Source organism: Palaemon carinicauda, chromosome 10, assembly GCF_036898095.1.
Source record: "Palaemon carinicauda isolate YSFRI2023 chromosome 10, ASM3689809v2, whole genome shotgun sequence".
NCBI lineage: Eukaryota > Metazoa > Arthropoda > Malacostraca > Decapoda > Palaemonidae > Palaemon > Palaemon carinicauda.
Genome location: NC_090734.1, coordinates 113,734,662 through 113,755,209, shown reverse-complemented (window position 1 = coordinate 113,755,209; position 20,548 = coordinate 113,734,662). Strand labels below are relative to the sequence as shown.

Genomic DNA, 20,548 nt, shown 5'->3' with positions numbered 1-20,548 from the left:
AAGCAACATAGATTGAAATAAAGAAACCAGTAACAATTTCCCTTTCAATAAAAATGATATTTTGATTATAAAATAAATTTTTGAATATACTTACCCGGTGAATATATAATAGCTGACGTCTCCGACGGCTCGACAGATTCCAAAAACTCGCGAGCGATCGCCGTGAAGGTTGCGGGTGTGACCACCAGCGCCGACTATCGGCCAGATGCCGCATATACTTGTCAATTTCTCCAGTTCTTCTCAGTCCGCTGGGTCTCTATCAGGGAGGAAGGGAGGGCCTTTAATTTATATATTCACCGGGTAAGTATATTCAAAAATTTATTTTATAATCAAAATATCATTTTTAAATATTAAACTTAGCCGGTGAATATATAATAGCTGATTCACACCCATGGTGGTGGGTAGAGACCAGTATTAATACAATAAAGGCGTATATGCTCAAGAGTTTTTTGACAATTATTTCATAAAAAACCAACTTAAGTATAGGTACCTGGTAAGGAAGCTGACTCTGATGATTACTTTGCCTCATTAGTCTGCTTTCCTCACGAAGCCCAGCCATCCTCTCAGGATGCTGAAAAACTCCCAGGAGCTGTTATATCCAGGGCGAACACCCCTATAACAGGACCTCATCAATACCCTTAATCTGGGCGCTCTCAAGAAACAACATTTTGACCACCCGCCAAATCAAAAAGATTGCGAAAGACTTCTTAGTCTCCCGTACAACCCAAAATAAGATTAAAAGTTTCAAGAGTAGATTAAAAGGATATTGGGATTAAGGGAATGTAGTGGTAAAGCCTTCACCCACTACTGCACTCGCTGCTACGAATGGTCCCAGTGTGTAGCAGTCCTCATAAAGAGTCTGGACATCTTTCAAGTAATATGAAGCGAATACCGACTTGCCTCTCCAAAAGGTCGCGTCCATAATACTTTTAATGGATCTATTTTGCTTAAACGCTACTGAAGTTGCTATCGCTCTGACTTCATGAGCCTTGACTTTAAGTAAATTACGATCCTTCTCACTTAAATGAGAGTGTGCCTCCAGAATCAAAAGTCTAATAAAATAAGACCACGCATTCTTAGACATGGGCAAAGAGGGCTTTTTAACGGAGCACCATAAAGCCTCTGAACAACCTCGTAGCGGTTTAGCTCTGGATAAATAAAATTTAAGAGCTCTAACGGGGCACAGCACTCTTTCAACTTCATTCCCCACAATCTCAGAAAGACTGGGGATATCAAATGATTTAGGCCAAGGACGAGACGGAAGTCCATTCTTGGCCAAAAAACCAAGTTGAAGAGCGCATACTGCTTTATTAGTGGAGAAGCCGATGTTCTTGCTAAAAGCATGTATCTCACTAACCCTTTTAGCCGAAGCCGAGCACACCAAAAAAAAGTGTCTTGAGGGTAAGATCCGTCAGGGAGGCTGAATTTAATGGTTCAAACCTGTTTGGCATAAGGAACCGTAGGACCACATCCAAGTTCCAAGCAGGAGTCGAAATATGACGCTCCTTCGAAGTCTCGAAAGACTTAAGCAGGTCTTGGAGATCTTTGTTATTAGAAAGATCCAAACCCCTATGCCTGAAAACAGAAGCTAACATGCTTCTGTAGCCTTTAATGGTGGATGCAGAGAGGGAGCGACCGTTTCTCAGATAAAGCAGAAAATCCGCAATCTGCGCTACAGAGGCACTTGGAAGAGGAAATAGAGGAGGACTTGCACCAGTCTCTAAATACCTCCCATTTCGACTGATAGATCCTGATGGTAGAGGATCTTCTAGCCCTCGCGATCGCTCTAGCTGCCTCCTTCGAAAACCCTCGAGCTCAAGAGAGTCTTTCGATAGTCTGAAGGCAGTTAGACGAAGCGTGGGGAGGCTTTGATGAAATCTCTTTACGTGAGGCTGTCGCAAGAGATCCATCCGCAACGGCAGACTTCTTGGAACGTCTACCAGCCATAGAAGTACCTCTGTGAACCACTCTCTCGCGGGCCAGCGTGGAGCAACCAACATCAACCTGGTCCCTTCGTGAGAGGTGAACTTCTGCAGCACCTTGTTTAGGATCTTGAAAGGTGGAAAGGCATAAACGTCCAGGTGAGACCAGTCCAGCAGGAAAGCGTCTATGTGGGCTGCCTCTGGATCCGGAACTGGAAAGCAGTAAGTCGAGAGCCTCTTTGTCAGTGAAGTCGCAAAAAGATCTATGGTGGGTTGACCCCATGTCATCCATAGCTTCTCGCACACAGTCTTGTGCAACGTCCACTCCATGGAGATGACTTGTCCTCTTCTGCTGAGGCAGTCCGCCAAGACATTCATTTTTCCTTGCACAAATCTCGCCAAAGGAGGGATGTTACTTGCCTTAAATGGAGTTCCTTCTGATCCGTGGACCAAAGACCCGAGCATTCCAGACTGTCCAGTGGAGCTCCCTAACCCAAATCCGATGCATCTGAATACAACACATGGTTTGGGTTCTTGATCGTAAGAGAAAGACCTTCTTGAAGTCTGATGTTGCTGTCCCACCAAGTCAGACATGTCTAGACTGAGTTGGAGATTGGGAAAGAGATACTCTCTAAGCCCTTCTCCTTGTTCCAATGGTTTAGGTGAAATTGGAGAGGGCAAAGGTTGAGTCTCCCCAGAGAGATAAACTACTCCAGCGATGAAAGAGTTCCCACGAGGCTAGTTCAAACTCTTACAGAGCAACTGTTTTTCTCTTACAAGTGAAGGACTTTTAACAGAGCTTGTTTCATTCTTGTGGGAGACGAAAAGGCCCGAAAAATCAGACACTGTATCTCCATTCCCAAATAAAGAATAGTCTGGGAGGGGTACTGTAAGTTACGACTTCTCTACGTTCACTATGAGACCTAGCTCCTTGGTTAGGTCTAATGTCCATTAGAGGCTCTCCAGACAGCGATTTAATGACGACGCCCTGATTAGCCAGTCGTCAAAATAAAAGGAGGCTCTGAATCCTCAAAAAATGTAGAAAGCTTGCTACATTTTGCAAGGGCCTTGTAAAAACAAGAGGAGCAGGAATGAGGCCGAAGTACAGTGCTCGAAATTGGTACATTACTTTCCCGTCCACAAACCTCAGATGTTGTTGAAAGTTTGGATGAATCGGGATGTGGAAGTATGCATCCTGAAGGTCGAGAGAGACCATCCAGTCGCCTTCCCTCACTGCTGCCAAGACAGATTTGGTAGTCTTCATCGTGAAGTTTGTCTTGACAATGAACACATTGAGCGCACTTACATCTCAAGTACTCCTGCAGTGAACGTGGCTGCCAGATCATTGGAGCCATCCCTGATAGCCTTGTTCCTGCAGTGAACGTGGCTGCCAGATCATTGGAGCCATCCCTGATAGCCTTGTTCATGCATGACATAATTGTACAGCAATACATTGACAGCTGGAGAGACCTTCTTACTTAAGGCTCCCAGGGACCAATCCGACAAATAAAAACTTCAAACGCTCGAAAAAAAACTCCTAACAGGAGATGGTCTAGCTCTGAAGCCGACCATAAAATCTTGGAGCGTCTCATGGCTAGACAACGAGGAGAGTCCACAAGGCTTAAGAAGTCTCCCTGGGCAGAGGCAGGTACTCCCAAGCCGAGAACTTCTCCTCGAGCTTCTCCTGTGTCACACCAGATGCCCGAGCGGGAAGCTAATTAAGAAGGAGGAAAAGCAAAAGCAGACTTTCCTAAACTTCTCCTGGATTCCAACCAGTCTCCCAGTAAGAGCATGGCCCTCTTGGAAGAACAAGAGAGAACTGACTTTGTAAAAGTAGGCGTCGAAGAAAGTCTAGGACAAAATTTCACTAAAGAAATTCATAATTAAAATACAAGGGATTGTTGGACCACCCTAGGTTACTCCTCTTCTGAATGACTCCCCAAAGGTACATTAGTTGAAAGGGGGTCATCTACTTCTTCAGAAGGCACATCATCTGATAAATCTAAAGTCTTGCGAGAAGGAGATTTATATTCAGAATGACGTGAAGGAAAAGCCTGACAGGCTACATCAACTTGTATATGAACAGAAGTTAAAGTTGGAGGGTCGATGTCACGTTGTGACTGCAGAGAATGTTATTCTACTACACGTCGTGACAGAAGTAACTGACGTTCAAACGTCCCGTAGTAACAGCGGTGACTGCTGTTCGATGCTATATCGTGACTATGATGACTGACCCTCGACGTCACGTCATGTCTACGATGTCTACCGCTCAACGTCACGTCGTGTCTGCGGTGTCTGCATCTCAACGTCACGCTGTGACTGCGGTGGCTGGCGTTCAAAGCGATCAAAGTTACATCGAGATTTATGCTCCGCATCTCGCTTAACAGCAAAGCTGTCACTAGAGATAACGTCAGCGTGGCGTAACAAAGCTCGTCTAGAAGGTTGAAGACCCGAATCACGTATCCCAGAACCGTGACGTACAAAAAGCAAAGGATCCTTTCGCACAGGAACAGGATCGAAAGCTTCTATTGAAGAAGAAAGCTTTAACAGCATATCTAACTTCGGATCAACCTGTGACTGCAGTGGCTGACGTTCAAACGTCACGTAGTAAACAGCAGTGACTGCTGATCGATGCTATATCGAGACTACGGTGACTGACACTCGATGTCACGTTGTGTCTACGGTGTCTACCGCTCAACGTCACGTCGAGTCTGTGGCAGAAACGTCTGTACATGAACATCATCGCTATGAACGGGACTCTTATTATGACTACAGCTAGGACGTTGAACTTGTTCTGAAGGAACTAATAAATGTTTCAACCGTCTCGAAACTTTACGCCCAGGCTTTTAAAGAGACGAATCATCGGAAGACGAGGAGAAACTTCGTCTCTCCTGTCTTATGGCAAGGACGTGCTTGCCGAGCAACGTCTGATACCTTTGAGGGAACGTCTGTTCGTTGGTTTACACTCCTCACTCCCTTAGGTCCTACGACATTCCTTCTCCCTGGTGCAGGGGAGCCTGAAAGAGGTCTCGGACTAGGCAAGTGACAAGCACGAACAAACAAACCCTCCGCAACACAGAACATGTTTTTTGCACTTACTTCACTGATATCGTATTTTTCAATAATTTCACATTAAACATGAATAAAACTGATTTCTACCTGAAGCACGCAATTCTCCCTTACATCAAAAGGTTAGAATTGCGAAATGAGTCGTATAATGTAAGCACATTAGTACAAAATGAAACACACATGCAAAAATCAATAAACATATACATATATATCGAATAAAACGGAAATATATAAAGTTAAAAAGATCAGTGACTGGGGAGGAGACTAAACACTAGTTCACTAAGGACTACGTTTTCAATCTCTCACCGTACAGTGCCTTGGGATGAGAATAAAAACTAAAACGTTTTACCCTCTCTCCCCGTACAGAGACTTGGGACGAGAGTAAAAAAAAACTGAATCGAGAACAACGTTACTCGCTCCCAAACTCCTTGTACAGAGACTTGGGATGAGAATAAAGATCGGATCGTTCTCTCTCTCTCTCTCTCCGTCTCTTTCTCTCTCTCTCTCTCTTGTCACTCGCAAGAGAATGGCCCACTCACCCTTCGTCAATAACAGGTTATTTGACTAAAGGAAAAAACTGAAAGGACTAAGAAATTGAAAATTAACAAGTTCCTTTAAATTAGTATCTAAAACACTTCAGTTTGAAGGAAGAATGAACAAAACGTCAAAATCGATTTACTCTTTCTGCAAAGTGAAACCGTGATTCTCTCTTTCTCTATCGTAACGATAGAGCGCAAACTGCGTAGCATAAATAAACCAAACGTTAGTTCATCTTTGAAAAAACAGCACGAAGACTATTCAAAGAATATATTTCTTAAAATATTTTCTAAAAAATATTCATTTCATTACTCTTACAGAGCAACTGTTTTAAACTAAACAAAAATAAAAGTTGAATGGGCTCAACGTTGTTTAATTTCGTTTTCCAAGTTAGGACCGCCTACAAATTATAGGTAAAGGCTGCATATAAACAAAAACATAAAATTTATCTTGATGTTTAGTATAAATAGAAAGCTAATCGAAGAGGCCTAATAAAGGCGGGTGAGATATAAAATATATAGAGGTAAATCTATAAATATCAACAATAATTTATAAAGTGATAAAATAATTACTAAAAGCCTTTAACACACTTCCGTACACTGAGGGAAGGGTCGGCCATCTATTCTCTATGGAAAAACCAGAGATTAAAAAAAAAGCAAGGGCAAAACACTTTTCCTCTCCTTTCAAAAGCATTTCTTTTGAAGATAGTATTGAATAATCCAACACGGCGAAAGCAATAAAACCAAAACCAAGTACTTCACCAATTCGGTCGAAAACTCGAGGTCATAAAGCGAGCGGAACCAACTTGTCGACAAGACCGACAGAGAAGAACTGGGGAAATTGACAAGTATATGCGGTATCTGGCCGATAGTCGGCGCTGGTGGTCACACCCGCAACCTTCACGGCGATCGCTCGCGAGTTTTTGGAATCTGTCGAGCCGTCGGAGACGTCAGCTATTATATATTCACCAGCTAAGTTTAATATTTAAAATGTTGTTTAACCAGACTAATTAATCAAATTTCAAAACTTTATTAGGACTGGCTTCATGATACTTAGGCTGGAAGATTACAAATGGACAACTGAAAGGTAAACAAAAGAAAACTACAGTATGTATGGCTGGAGGCGATACTGTACAGTCTTTAAAATGTAAGGCTTACATTAACCTCTGAGAATTTGATAACTCACATTGATGTTACATAACCATAAGTGCTAAATACAAAATCTATTTGGCTTTCCAATGCAATTTTCAGTCAATGTAAGTAGGTTGATTCATGGGGTCATTGCTCACCGCAAGCCTGACAGCGATTTTCTGAAGGCCGTCATCACCCGGGAGTTAAAAAAAGCACATTCCACTTACAAGATGAATGATATAAGAATTGACACATCTGTTTTTTCTTTACATTCATAGTGTTATGATTTTCTTTGCTTTCATAGTATTAAAAAACCATAGCCTTAATTATGGAAGTCTCTTATCAATATCAAATCTATTCATGAAGAGAAGGTAAAACATGACATTCAAAATTTCCAAGGCAAATGTAAGAACATTCCAATGTAATAAAGAACAGAAGCAAACAAAGTAAAACTTCTGTAAGTGAATCAAAATTATTTACCATACATTAATGCAAAACAAAACCTAAAGATTCTAAGCCGATGTTGCTAACCTTTCTTAGGATTTCACGAAGAGCAACCAATTTACCATGTTCAGCCCCACAAAATAGCAGTTCCTGCTTAACATCTGAAGAGGCTGTATTTCTGAAATTATCAAAGTACTTTAAAAATCATGTACATCACCATTAACTATGTAGTTGAAAATATATATCAATCATTAAAAATACACAGTTCTCATTATCACAAGAACAAACTACAGTCGTGTGTAAAGAACCAAATGCATGCAAATTTAGGTAATTAACTTTCAGAAAACTAATAAAAGTCTAATAATTACCTCTCTCGGTAAATATAACAGAATAGGGTGAACTTACTTTCGCTATATCAGGGAAGTTAATGTGAATAAGGCACTAAAATCAGATGTGCTGCTTTTCATATAAATTCAAAAATAATCTCAGCATAAAGTCTCATAAAACATTAAAATGCAAGACATACACCTAAAAGCAGTATACTGTACAAAATGCAACTTACCTAGCACCAATTGACACCATGGCAACATTGTTCAAATTTAATTTACACCACTGCTGCACTTCATAGGCAAAAGTTGCTGAGAAAAGTGCACGTTTAATGTTTGGATTCCCACAGGCTCGATAAATAATGGCCAATTGATCACGGAAACCGCCAAGACCACCTTCAAACAGCCGATCACTTTCATCAATCACAAGCCATTCGACACTGGAAATATAACAAATTTTAGAGGTAATTTGTATTTTTCCTAAATATACAAACCCGAGTCCTTTAATAGGAGTATAATTTTAGACTGGATACAATTTGGGTTTCAGAATTTTAATGAGGTGAGTTGTGGCTTACTTGCACTTAACCCCAAGAGGGGGAAAGGAAAAGAGGAAAAAGTGCCAAACACTACTTCCTATCCTAGTCTAACGTTGTGGCTATTATCTTAGACAAGCAGATTCTTGTCCCATAAGGAGCCAGGTATGTTACACAACCTATTGAGCAGCTATAACAAGTCCAACTGAAAATGTGTCTTAATACCTGTGGTTAAACTCCTGTAGATAGTGTGCTGTAAAGGTTCTCTGACATTTCCAGACTCCAGCCTTTAATACTTGCACCACTGACAGGTTTTTCTTAAAAGCAAGCATCGAGCCAAATCTTCTGACATCATAGGATCAGATTAGAGTTGAATCATTAGGATTTTCAGTTAAGGGATACGACCTTTTCGTTGTTTCTCAAAGCCAGAAGGAAACGGCGTTCTTCAAAATCATTTTAATCCTGCAAGCACTAATAACGGGATTTTAAATTTGTCTCCTGACTTCCCTTCAAGTAGTGTCTAAATGCCCTAACTCCTAACAGGAAAAAGAAGCCTATAATTCTGACTTTCGGTTTCATTCCGAAGGGAAGAGATGGAGAAAGACTCAAACCTAGAGATCTCGACTGCAGGGTTTTGGGTTTTCGCCACGAACTCTGGGACAAAGGTTGAGACACCTTTCTCCATCCTTTCGAATGTTATACACAGGAAACACCATAAAGATTGTCAACTCTCTTCACCAAGGCTAACACTAAGATAAAACCAGTTTTTAGAGTGAGGTCCTAACCCAAAAATTATCGTAGTGGCTCATATGGTGCTCTTCTTAGGCACCTAAGGACTCTGGTTACATCCCACACAGGTGGTCTGAGTTCCCAGGTGGGCAAGATTGTTTGAAGCTCCTCATGAGCATGAACAATTCCCAGGCTGAGCAATAGCTATTCACTGCTGGGACAGAAAGGAGCCTCTCCCAGCGAATATAGACGAGCAAATTAGCAATCAATTGCAGAAAGGCTCAGACCAGAGAATTACCCTTTCCACAGAACCAATTGCAGAAAAAGGGCCTACTTTTACTGATACCCATCTGCACAGGATTTCCAGGGATATCCAGACATATCCTTTGCAGCCTTATAAAAAGCCTCTCTCTCGGAAGAGATGCTGGATAGTCTCCATCTGCGAAGAGGCAGGGATGTCAGTGAGCTGTGAAATCTCTGCATGTAAGGCTGGCAAAGCAGACTGGGCTATAGGGAAAGAACTTCTGATAGGAGCATCAGCCATGCCATGCCAACATCTGGTGTAATCAGCATTCTCTTGATTACCATTTGAACCAGGCAAAACAGTGGAAAAACTCAAGCGTTGAGGCTGTCTCACTGGTTTTGGAAGGCATTCTCTAGAGCCAATGGTGGGACCAAAATTGTTGAATACCTGAAGTTTGTTGTTGAGCTTTGTGGCAAACAGGTCTATCGATGGGAAACCTCACAAGGTCTGCAGCCTCTTTCCTACTATAGGCTGGAGTGACCGCTCCACTCCTACCACTTGCCCCTGGTGACTGAGCTTGTCGCAATTACATTCCTCTTGCCTGATATGAATCTTGCTGACAGCTCCACCCAGATATCCAGAGCCCAGGAGTAAGCCTGTTTCCCCAACTTAGATAGGAGCTGTGAAACAGTGCCTACTTGCTTGTTGACATAGGCCACTATGGTGTAGAAATAATCAGGTTAATTTGGGGAAGATACAAATTGCATTTATGATATAATTTTGTGCAATATTTATGGTAACTCACCCAACCCTAAAACTTATGTTTAAATAATTTCAAAATTATTTCCTTTTCAGACTGGCTCAATATCCTACTCTCTGTAGGGCTCATGGTATAAGCTAATCCTAGTATTATAGTCTTGAATGTATAGAACCCCTAACCTGCGCATACGATTGTAACTTGTATGCTTCATGTCTGAGTAACACTGGCATTTGATGCCTCTCCTTTAGAACAAAGCGAGTCTAAAGGCCTCCTAAGTGACACAGTGTGGCAGTAAACAATTTATGAAAAAAGGATTCTATATCTCACATAAACACAAGATGTGCTGACCTATCATGGAACCTATTCAAACCCCAAAATCAAGTTTACAGTGATCTTGGAATATTTACTCAAAATACAATTTCCTTACTAAAGTATTGTTGGCTCTGGTGAATAAAAAGGTCAAATCAGTGGTGAGAATTTGGTAATATCTTTGAGTACTGAGTCTATGAGAGCCCAAAATATTTGTGACATTTCTTTGAACATTTATATGTCACTTGAATGTTTATATATGTTGCATAGTTTAGCAACATATTTAAGTCACTCATGAATGAAGAAGCAAGGGACAGTGACATTGTCCTAGCAAACAGGACAACAATGCCCAAGAGACTAACCAAATACCGTATATAGTTGTGTAACAGCCGATCTCGCATATTGTGCGACTCCAAAATTTTAACCAATAAAATATGATTTTATCATATACCTCATGTACCATGTGAGTAACTTTATGAGAAACTAAGTAATAACAGCCTAATATTGTTACTCCATTTCTTTATTCCCTCTTCTACTTCAATGGGTTAAAAAATTAAAGGAAGGTTAAAAGTACTGCTAGTAACGTTATATTCATTGCGTTAAATTAAAGCATGCAGCCACAATGACATCCGAAAAAAAAAAACGTTTTGTTATGAACACTCAAATCAGATAGCAGCTGTTTTGTTTGTATATCGATATCGTACAATAGTAATCAATGTAGCATATGAATGACATTTCACATTAAACCCTTATTCACTATAGAGAAAAGATCAAGAAAATATACTGCCAAATATAAACGAACATGCTGTATATGAAGGCAAGAAAACAAATGATATTCATAAACGCTATTCTGTTTGGAATCGGAGAAAGCTGTGTCCAAAACTGGAGGAAACAAAAGAGAAATTTCGTGGAACATATGAATTTGCAAATCGCATAATATAATGTAAATGCCTAATTTTGAAGATATTTTACAGTATCTGAAAACAGAGAATATAGTTTTGTTATAACACGATATACGTAGTTTGTTAAGATTTATAATCAAACACCACAGCGCTAAATTAAAAAAAAAAACAATGAAATGTCGAACATTGGCAACATGAACGAAACTTCGGTTATCTCGACAGTAAATAAAATATGAGAGCAGTATTTCAAATGAAACTATTGAAATTGGTATGCTATTTGGAAAATAATAGATCAAGTAATCATTGTTTCTTTTAGGAAATATGAAATATTCTTCAGTGGTCTGCCTTAATCAGCTGATTCAGAAAGTGTCCAGGAGTGTCGATTAACTTTCAACCTTAAACAATGGAAAAGATTATAATTCGCATGGATACGATACTAAAATATGAATATTACATGCATTATTATTGGATACAATTAAGTATTACATCAGTTTAATTAAAATCTGGTCTATTTCAAATATGGTTGTATTTTTTTTTACCCCAGTAAATGGATATGCAGTTTGAACAACAATGTAGCCTAGTCCAAGAGTGCATATGCTAATTTTATATCTCATGTATGATGCAACTCCCTTGAATTTAGCTTCCAAATTAGTCTTCAAAACTCGCATGTTACGCGAGTATACACGGTATACATAAGATCAGACCTCAAGCCCCTTCTCCATCCAAGCCAGAACCAAGGAGGGCCAGGCAATAGCTGCTGATGGCTTCCCAAAATAACACATCCTTAGCTCACAAAGATGGTGAGGTTGCAGCCACTAAGTGGGTTATTATCATATAAGCCTATTCATAATTTTAGTTGTATGCCAAATATGTAGGCAGTATTTATTTCTTTCTTTTTAATTTATGGGACATTGTTTTCCTCTTAATTTTTTCCTTTTGAAATAATTTCTTTTTATTCTTATATATTTTTCCATTCATAAGTTTACCCATTCCTCAGTATTTATAGTATAGTAAATTTAAAATACTAAATTATTTAAAATACTAAATTATTTTCATAGGCTAGTATAAACAAGATTTAACCTGAAGCAAGCCTCACCAGAGCTGACACATTTAAACAAATTCCACTTGAACCTCTTTTGTAGTTGGGTCTCCTTTGCCCAGAATTAAAAAGGGGGAGAGTGCCCCATGCCTATGAAATTTTGATTTCTTTTCCCTGATGGATACGTCTGCGGCCACTGTTTATATATTGTATGGTGGCGGAATGAGATCGTCTGCAAGTTTTTGCCTGTAGCAGTCTGTTAACCACTACAACGGTGGTGTTGTTGCTCATTAATGTTACAGAGTGACTTATCAGCTGTTGTTGAAAAGAATCCATTATTATCACCAGCTAAGCTACAGCCCTAGTTAGAAAAGCAGGATGCTATAAGCCCAAGGTCTCCAACAGGGAAAATAGCCCAGTGAAGAAATAGCATAGTATGCCTGAGTGTACCCTGCCTACAGCAAGAGGATCACTGCTTTCAATTCTAATGAAATTATGAGAAATAATCTTTTGTCCTCGGATCAACAGCCTAAGGCTATCTTGTTCCTCAGGTGTGCATCCCAACTTTACTTTTATATAAGTAGTCATGAAGAGCAATATCTCTATGCTGGAGAAGCTGACGTTGGTAGGGGGACAGTATCAGATATCTTATCAGACGAATGCCACTAGCATGAGACCAAGCTGTAACATGTTCGAAGATTCTTGTGAACACCTAAGGGGGCAGTCGACAGTACAAAGCACAGGAAATTGAATTGGAAAACTGTACCCCAGAGGATGAAGCGGAGGAACTTCCTGCTGGACAGATGTACTGGGATCTGAAAGTATGCATCCTCCAGATTCGGGGTCAGCATGAAGTCGTTCCTACTTATTGCCAATTGTAAGGTGTTCCCCGTATCCATCTTGGACAGGGGTCATCAAGACAAACCTGTTCAAAGGGGAGAGGTTGATGACCAGTCTCCAGCCTCCAGATGCCTTCTCCGCTACAAAGAATTGGCGAACGACAAATACAATGCTCGTAAAGAGAATTCACACATAAATCACAATTGTTGATCACATCACACACTCACTGGCGATGGTGCACTAACCTTTGAGAGCGTTCCCAGTTTTCTGGAGAGTGCGATTCGTGCAATTGAGACACATGAACTACTGAGTGCCTTCTTTGTGCATGATGTACCTCGTGTTCTGGAGAGCGCATTTGTAAAGGGGAGCATGATAACATTTATATAGGTAATTGCGATGAAAGCACCTATCAACGCGTGTGATGAACATGATCTTATAAGTGAGTGTGATAAGCTCTTCCTTCAGGGTGAGCACGAGAGAGTTTCCAATGGTTGGTAAACTCTGTCCAAAGATTGAGTGCCAGCTTGTTTGGATGCATGAAATGGTTGTGCGTGCTCCCGAAGTTTTGCATTGTATTCCTTCGTATTCACTGAAGAGACAAGTGAAATCTCCACAAAGAAATCAAACAGATCAGACTATTTGCAGAAGGGATACGAGGTTGCTTTCCTTTGAAGTTGTTGTCATCGGTATCTCCGTTGTCTGCAATCCTGAGACAAGCGACAAGGAGGGTGGTTCTTCATCAGATATTTCTGTCTGCTCAGCAGGTAGAGAAGATCCCTGTTTATTACTCAGGGCTTGTAGCGATTTATGCGTCAATTGGACGTCTTCTAGGCCTAATGAAAAGTCAGTGTCCGCATAGGCCTTTCCTTAACGTTTTGAGGAATTGCTGGTGGCTTACTAAGTGGAGAAATGCAAAATACAGTATTGCTTCCTTACCTGCAGGGGGTGTTATCACAGATTCTTTTTTTATTGGCCCTTGGGCAATATCACTATTGCCACCATCCTTCTTCATCACCTGATAGAGGGAGACGGAATAGGGTTACAGGTCAGATTATCGGAAGAAGTAGGAAGAGGGCCCAAGGATTTCTTAGATTTTGAGGAAGATCCTTTTTCTTCCCATATTCCACCCACTGCTCTCATGGCCAAATTCTGTACTCCTTGCAGGGGGAAGACTGCGAATAATCATGCCCTTTGCAAAAGACACATAAAATGGTGATACACATTAACCCTGCCCATATAGGTGCTGCACTTTCGTCCGGCAACTCCAGAGCATGAAACCATGTCTGCTCATGGTTTCTCCATCATCAAAAAAAAAAAAAAAAGACAAATAGCCAAAGTTAAAGCCAAATTCAATTTACTTTTTAGAGACACATTAGGTCTGTGTCTTCTTCAATTGCATAAGAAAATAAATAGCCAAAGTAATAGCCAAATTCAATCTACTTTTTAGAAACACAATAGGTTTGTGTCTTCTTCAATTGCATAAAAAATTGGCTTATTGAGAAAATCTTTCAAGATTTTTGATGATCAACCTATTCTGAAGAAGTGTTTTACTTCTTCCATTTTATCATTTCAAGTATTGACCTCCTGTCTTGCCATCCGCTGCTGATTCTCATCTTAATTTGTTAGACAGGAACTTGCAGTCTATTAAATTTCTTATTCCTGATCTAGATATTATTCACTGGCACCATCGGTCAATTACTTCATTATACATGTTGCATAAGATTTTTTATAATTCTGACCATCCTTTACATTCAGATCTTCCCGGACAGTTCCATCCTGTTCACAATACTAGGTATGCAGTTAATTCTAATAATCAGGACTTCTCCATCATGAAGCTCAATAATACAGTGTACTCTATAAGTTTTATTCCAGCTGTGTCCAAGTTGTGGAATGATCTTCCTAATCAGGTAGTTGAATCACTAAAACCTCTAAAGTTCAAACTCCCAGTTTATATATCACATATGTTTTAATGTTGTTAATGTTTTTAAAATATTTTATTTTAATTTTTCATTACTTCTTTTATTGTTTATTTATTTCCTTATTTCCTTTCCTCGCTGGGCTATTTTTCCCTGTTGGAGCCCTTGGCTTATAGCATCTTGCTTTTCCAACTAGGGTTGCAGCTTAGCTAGTAAAAATAATAATAACAATAATAATAATAATAATAACTGATAATAATAATAATAATCATAATAATAATAATAATAATAATAATAATAATAAAAATAATAATAATAATGAGTACGTCTGTACCCCTCGGTGGCTGAAGTCAAAATGAGATCTGTGTGTGCTGGTGAGGGGGCACAGCTTTCCCCGCCACACCCCATTAATTTTCTAATAGCCGAATTCCACAAGCTGAAATCATACTCCTAATAAGGATAAGGTTTTGTATTAGTGTAGGAACAAATAAACTTGTTTGAGCATCAACATCCAATTACCGTATTTCTCGTGTCAAAAGACGCACTTTTTTTTCTGAAAAATTTCCCCAAAAATCACCCTGCGTCATAACACTAAGATAAAGTTGTATAGGGGAGTTTGACAGCCCTCAAACCCACAACTAATGACATACAAGCACCCACACTAACCATACATAAAATATAGAACTACTGTACCATTATCATTCATATGTAATAATTAAATGTATTTTAATATTGCACTTTGTTTAATGAAGTACAGTAGAAATTTATTTGTTTATTTTGGTAATCAGCTGATGACTTGCCCACCCCCTTCTACAAGCAAACATGCCAACTAGTGGTCTCCCAGCAGACAACACTATGACATATTAGTTGTCTATGCAGTATTTATCTATTTTCTAATATTTTGTTAATATTTTGTAATCAAGCAATAATTTGATGTCTTTGTTGCCCGAGTTCCAAAATAATACAGACAGACAGTTGCTGAACACGTCCTTGGAAAAAACATCTCACTGTTAGTTGAGCGCAGGGTTACCAAGTTAGTAGAAATGTAACTGGACCTAAACTATCACATATAGTTACAAAAATATTTTACCTAGAGAAATTTCTAGACTTCTTTAATCAATAATTAATTTTGTGTGAAAATATGCAGGCTATATGAGGATTTTATAGTTATTACCGGAATTTTACTTCTTTATCAAAATTTGATTAAGAACATTTGGCAACACTGCTTTCATGTAAATAACACTTTTAACAACAAATGTGTAGTTGTGGTGGCAACTACAACTGGTTTAGTGGGTTTTTATATGAATATATAATAAAATTGGGATAACCGGCATGCCGCTAATTAATATTTCATAATACACCCAAAACATAAAAACTTACTGCGCCAGACAAAAATCACATGAGTTGGTGACTAGATAGCTTGTAAAATCTTCCATTTTTTTTCTTTTTTTCCAAAAACTACTTTGCTAATATAAGGGTGTGTCTTACCACTTGTAGCGTCTTATGACACGGGAAATACGGTAAATGCTGTCATTAACTCTTTAAGTTGTAGGCTTAAAATTATATATATACAGTAAAGTGCTTTCCGAGTAAAATTTATTTCTTTGATTTTCATGAATATCACAACTTATCTTAGAAGCGAAAATAGCACTTACACTCTCATGACCATAAAATATCAAAGGTAGAAGGATGCACTCACCTTGACAGATCAATACTTGGAGTATCTCCATCTTGGAGGAGGAATACTAAGCGATTAGGGGTCGTTACAAGAATATCTGAAAAATTATTAATTTTTTTAAAGTTAGAATGTTGAGTTAGAATATCAGAGATTGAAAGGTTCTTTGCCGCAATTAAAAAGTACGCATGAATACAGTCCGGCCTCTGTCCTCGCAGTTTTGATTATTCATGATTTAGAGATCAGTATATTTAAATAAAGTTTTGTTTACTTGTAGTTAGTACTGCAGCTTGCAGCCAGGCATTTTCAAACCACCCGCAGTTTTTTGCATCTGGCCTTTGCGCTCTTTCCCTCCCTCCACAACACAATAAAATACAAACAAATACACATGCTAACTTTATAGCTAACACATGTAAACTATTCAGTGATAAACCCTTTGCAGAGAAATTCTAATAATAAAAATCAAGAGGTTCATACATACAGTATATTCAAGTAATATTTGATATGTATTACAAAATGCCAGAGGAAAAATAAAAATTTGCATTACAGTTATAAGAATAGATTCTCTCTCTTTCTCTTGCAATGAAAAAAGGTAAAAATTTTGAAATTGGATTATCGTTATTTAACTATTGTAAGCTTGAATACTTTTCTATTGAAAGAATTGCTATCTAAATGAAGAAAAATATGGAAATTAGAATTTATACATAATTCACAATAACTGGTAACTTAATTTTATTAATCAAAAAAATACTTTCTTTTTATAATAAAACTTTTTAGAATTACCATCACATGATGATATGATATTTGTTCAATTATTCTAAACTCAATTTTGAATATTTATTATGAAATATCAGTCAAACAGGAAATGAAAGTTCCCTTTACTTGCTGCCAGTTCAGTTACCTTGTAAATCAAGGCTGTCAAACCTTTTTATTTATTTTGACTGCTGCTTTTTCACAAATTGAAAGGGAATGAAAAGTAGAGTGAAATATATTTCATGATCTCTTTAAAACAAATAGTTAAAAAATTTCCCTTAAAAAATAAAAGAAATAGAGGAAAATAATTTCTTGATAAAATAAACCAATAGATGAAAGCTTTGAGAGGAGCATATCAAAATACTGTACAGAATGAGCCAGACGTTTCTCCTCTTAGTAGAGCTACTCTCAGATACAGAAAAGAATATCCATGTTTTATGCTGTAAATTTGTGCATATGATCTGCCTTAAATAGATTTAACTCATAAAAATATTATGGGAAATAATAAGAAATGAAAATAAATAAGGATAATAACTCAGAACAATAAAACTAAGTGAATAACAGAAACGAAGGAAAAATGGAAGATAAAATATGATATTTTACCAAATGTGGATTCAAGTCTTGTTTTTCATTCTAGTAATTTAAACTAAAATGACTATAATTCATTATGCAGGGAAAAATCAAATATTATTAAAAGGCAATAATAAGCCAAAAATAATCACATTAAAACTATGAAAGGAAGGAAAATAATTTAAAGGGATAATAGATCAAAATTTAATGTAAGAGAGGGTACAGAGAAATCATATTAAAATAAAAAATAATCATAACTAAATTATATATACGGTAACATTAAACTTAGTAATAGAATTGAAGAGTTAAATCCTAAGGATATAGGATTGAGAAGAGAATAGAAGGAAATTTAGTAGTAATTTATTTAGTGTTATTGGTGACCCAGTTATTTATTAAAGTAAGGATGTAAATAGTGTGTGCAAGTTTTCAAAATACCCTGTACTTTATTATACAATTACTGTAATAAATCCTACAATACAATTGGTGGACCACTTGAGAACAATGCAATGTGTTACTTGTGGTGTTAGGCGACTGCATGTAGGGATTGGTTAGTTGGTTAGGGGAGTTAGAGTTCATGGACACAAGGACACCAATCATAAGAGGATTTTCACTTTTTACAGATGTCTCTGTTACTTAACTGCCACAAAGACTGAGGGCTGACTATAAATCCTTCAGAAGCAAAATAAACATATCAATTATAAGAAGAAAAAACAATATAACAATACCAAATGCTCTTGTAGAAATCAGGATTCTGATAAATAGTGACAGAACCATTTAGAAGCAAAGCAATTTCCTTAAATAAAAAAGTCCATTGCTCAAACACCCATAAAGAGTAAAATGCAATCTGAGAATACAGTATACAGTACATTGCTCAATAAATAAGTGTCTTCTAACAATGAATGACTTAAATTCTCTCTAAAATCTTTCTCTTTAATGAAAAGTTAAAGCAAACACCATTTAGGTTATTGTAAAAACTAAGGTCTTAGGACAATTTTCCCAAAAGATAGTGTTTTTGAAACAAGAATGTCTTCAAGGCCAGCTATTCATTTTAAGGTTGATGGTACAGCTTTGGTCATTGGTGTCACCTGAAAAATATTCATTCGTGGAGTATGCATGATATATATGGATGCAAGGATAGAGTGATGTACACAATACAGTAGATCCTGGGGTTACAAAATTTTCGACTTGAAACGTTTCATGGATACAATGCAGCTCCCATAAAGGAATTGCATTATTTTTTTTTTTCATTTTATCACTCTAAAGTATATTCATGTCCTCCATGTGTATTTTTGGTGATTTTTGTACTTACGTACAATACTGTACTTAGGTGTGTTCCAACTCACATCAATACTAGAGTTACAAAATGTTATAGGAATGGATCTTTGTTATGATCTGAGAATCTACTGCATATGTTATCTGAACACAAACTTCACCTTTTGAGTCAGGGCCAGACTGACAGATGAGCTACTTTCAAGAACATCTGTGCAATAATTTTGTGCCATAGACGAATTACAAACACAAGATGAGTATATCAGAATAGAGAGAAAAACTAGTTCTCTGGAATTTGCTAAAGGGAATACTAAATGATAGAATCAGTACATGGTCATCAAGTACAGTTGTTTAACCTAATCTATAACTTCTGTTTCTTAACCCTCCAAAGGCTGGCAAAGATGATACAGGCCAATATCTAATGCCTTCCAAATTTTAAAGTAATGCTCAAGTTAAAATTTCTAAATCTATGAAAAATACTAAAGGGCAAATAAATAACAAGAATTATAACACCACTCACAGAAAAAATAAGTAACCTAGAAGGGCTAAATTCCACAAGATTACTGCAATTAATTCATAGCTGTTTACAGTAAAAAAAAAATAGCCGTGAGTTTTTAAAAAAAGGATAACTTTGCCAAGAGCCTTTTACGAAGCCATGAATAAAAAAGGGCAACGTGAACATTACTCATAATTATGACAAATGAAATTACCATAATGCCCAATAAAATACGGCACTTTATATAATTTGAGCAATTAAGTTTCAGAATAATTATGTATCAGTACATTTTCTTAATCATGTGCTATTTACTTATGTATGAAATGTTTAACGGACAATTATTTCAAGTGGAAGCTGAAAGGACTGCAAACCCTTTCTCAAAAGGAAAATGTCTATGTGTGTCTTGCAGGATTAATTGGTAAATTTCTACCATAAAGCTACTAATACAAACACAACCTACCAAATTTTTTGGAAGAATTAGGACCAAATTTCAGCTTTGCGCGATTAACATTACTTATGATGTGAGCTCGAAATCCCAGGCCCTCCGACAACCGAACACACTCTCTGAAAGTTGTAGGTAGCTAAGAACATATCTAGAAAACTGTATGGTATAATGCATATTTCAGAATACAGTAATAATACCACACATAATTATATGAAAGACCCTTTATTTGGTAACATTAGTGCTTCATATTACCAGTACAGTACACAAAATTCTATAAAATGATATTTTAATTATAAAATAAATTTTTGAATATACTTACCCGGTGAATATATAATAGCTGCTACTCAGCGGCTCGACAGAAAACACACTCAAAAACTCGCGAGCGATCGCTATGAAGGGTGCGGGTGTGCCCACCAGCGCCACTATCGGCCAGATACCACTCTTGCATGTAAACAAACCCTTCAATTCTTCTCGTCCCGCTGCGTCTCTATTGGGGAGGAAGGGAGGGCCTTTAATTTATATATTCACCGGGTAAGTATATTCAAAAATTTATTTTATAATTAAAATATCATTTTTAAATGTTTAACTTAGCAGGTGAATATATAATAGCTGATTCACCCCCAAGGCGGTGAGTAGAGAC

The 20,548-nt window shown here is 37.8% G+C and overlaps 1 protein-coding gene across 1 annotated transcript in view; it reads right to left on the bottom strand.

Annotated features, from left to right (window-relative positions):
- Positions 1-20,548, bottom strand: part of ais (aramis) — a 111,372-nt gene that overhangs the window by 28,092 nt on the left and 62,732 nt on the right. The window contains exons 7-10 of the mRNA XM_068381690.1: positions 19,924-20,027; positions 16,400-16,475; positions 7,665-7,868; positions 7,190-7,280 (exon numbers count right to left, since the gene is read on the bottom strand). Coding sequence (XP_068237791.1) covers positions 7,190-7,280; positions 7,665-7,868; positions 16,400-16,475; positions 19,924-20,027 — 475 coding nt within the window. The remainder of the gene's footprint in view (positions 1-7,189; positions 7,281-7,664; positions 7,869-16,399; positions 16,476-19,923; positions 20,028-20,548) is intronic.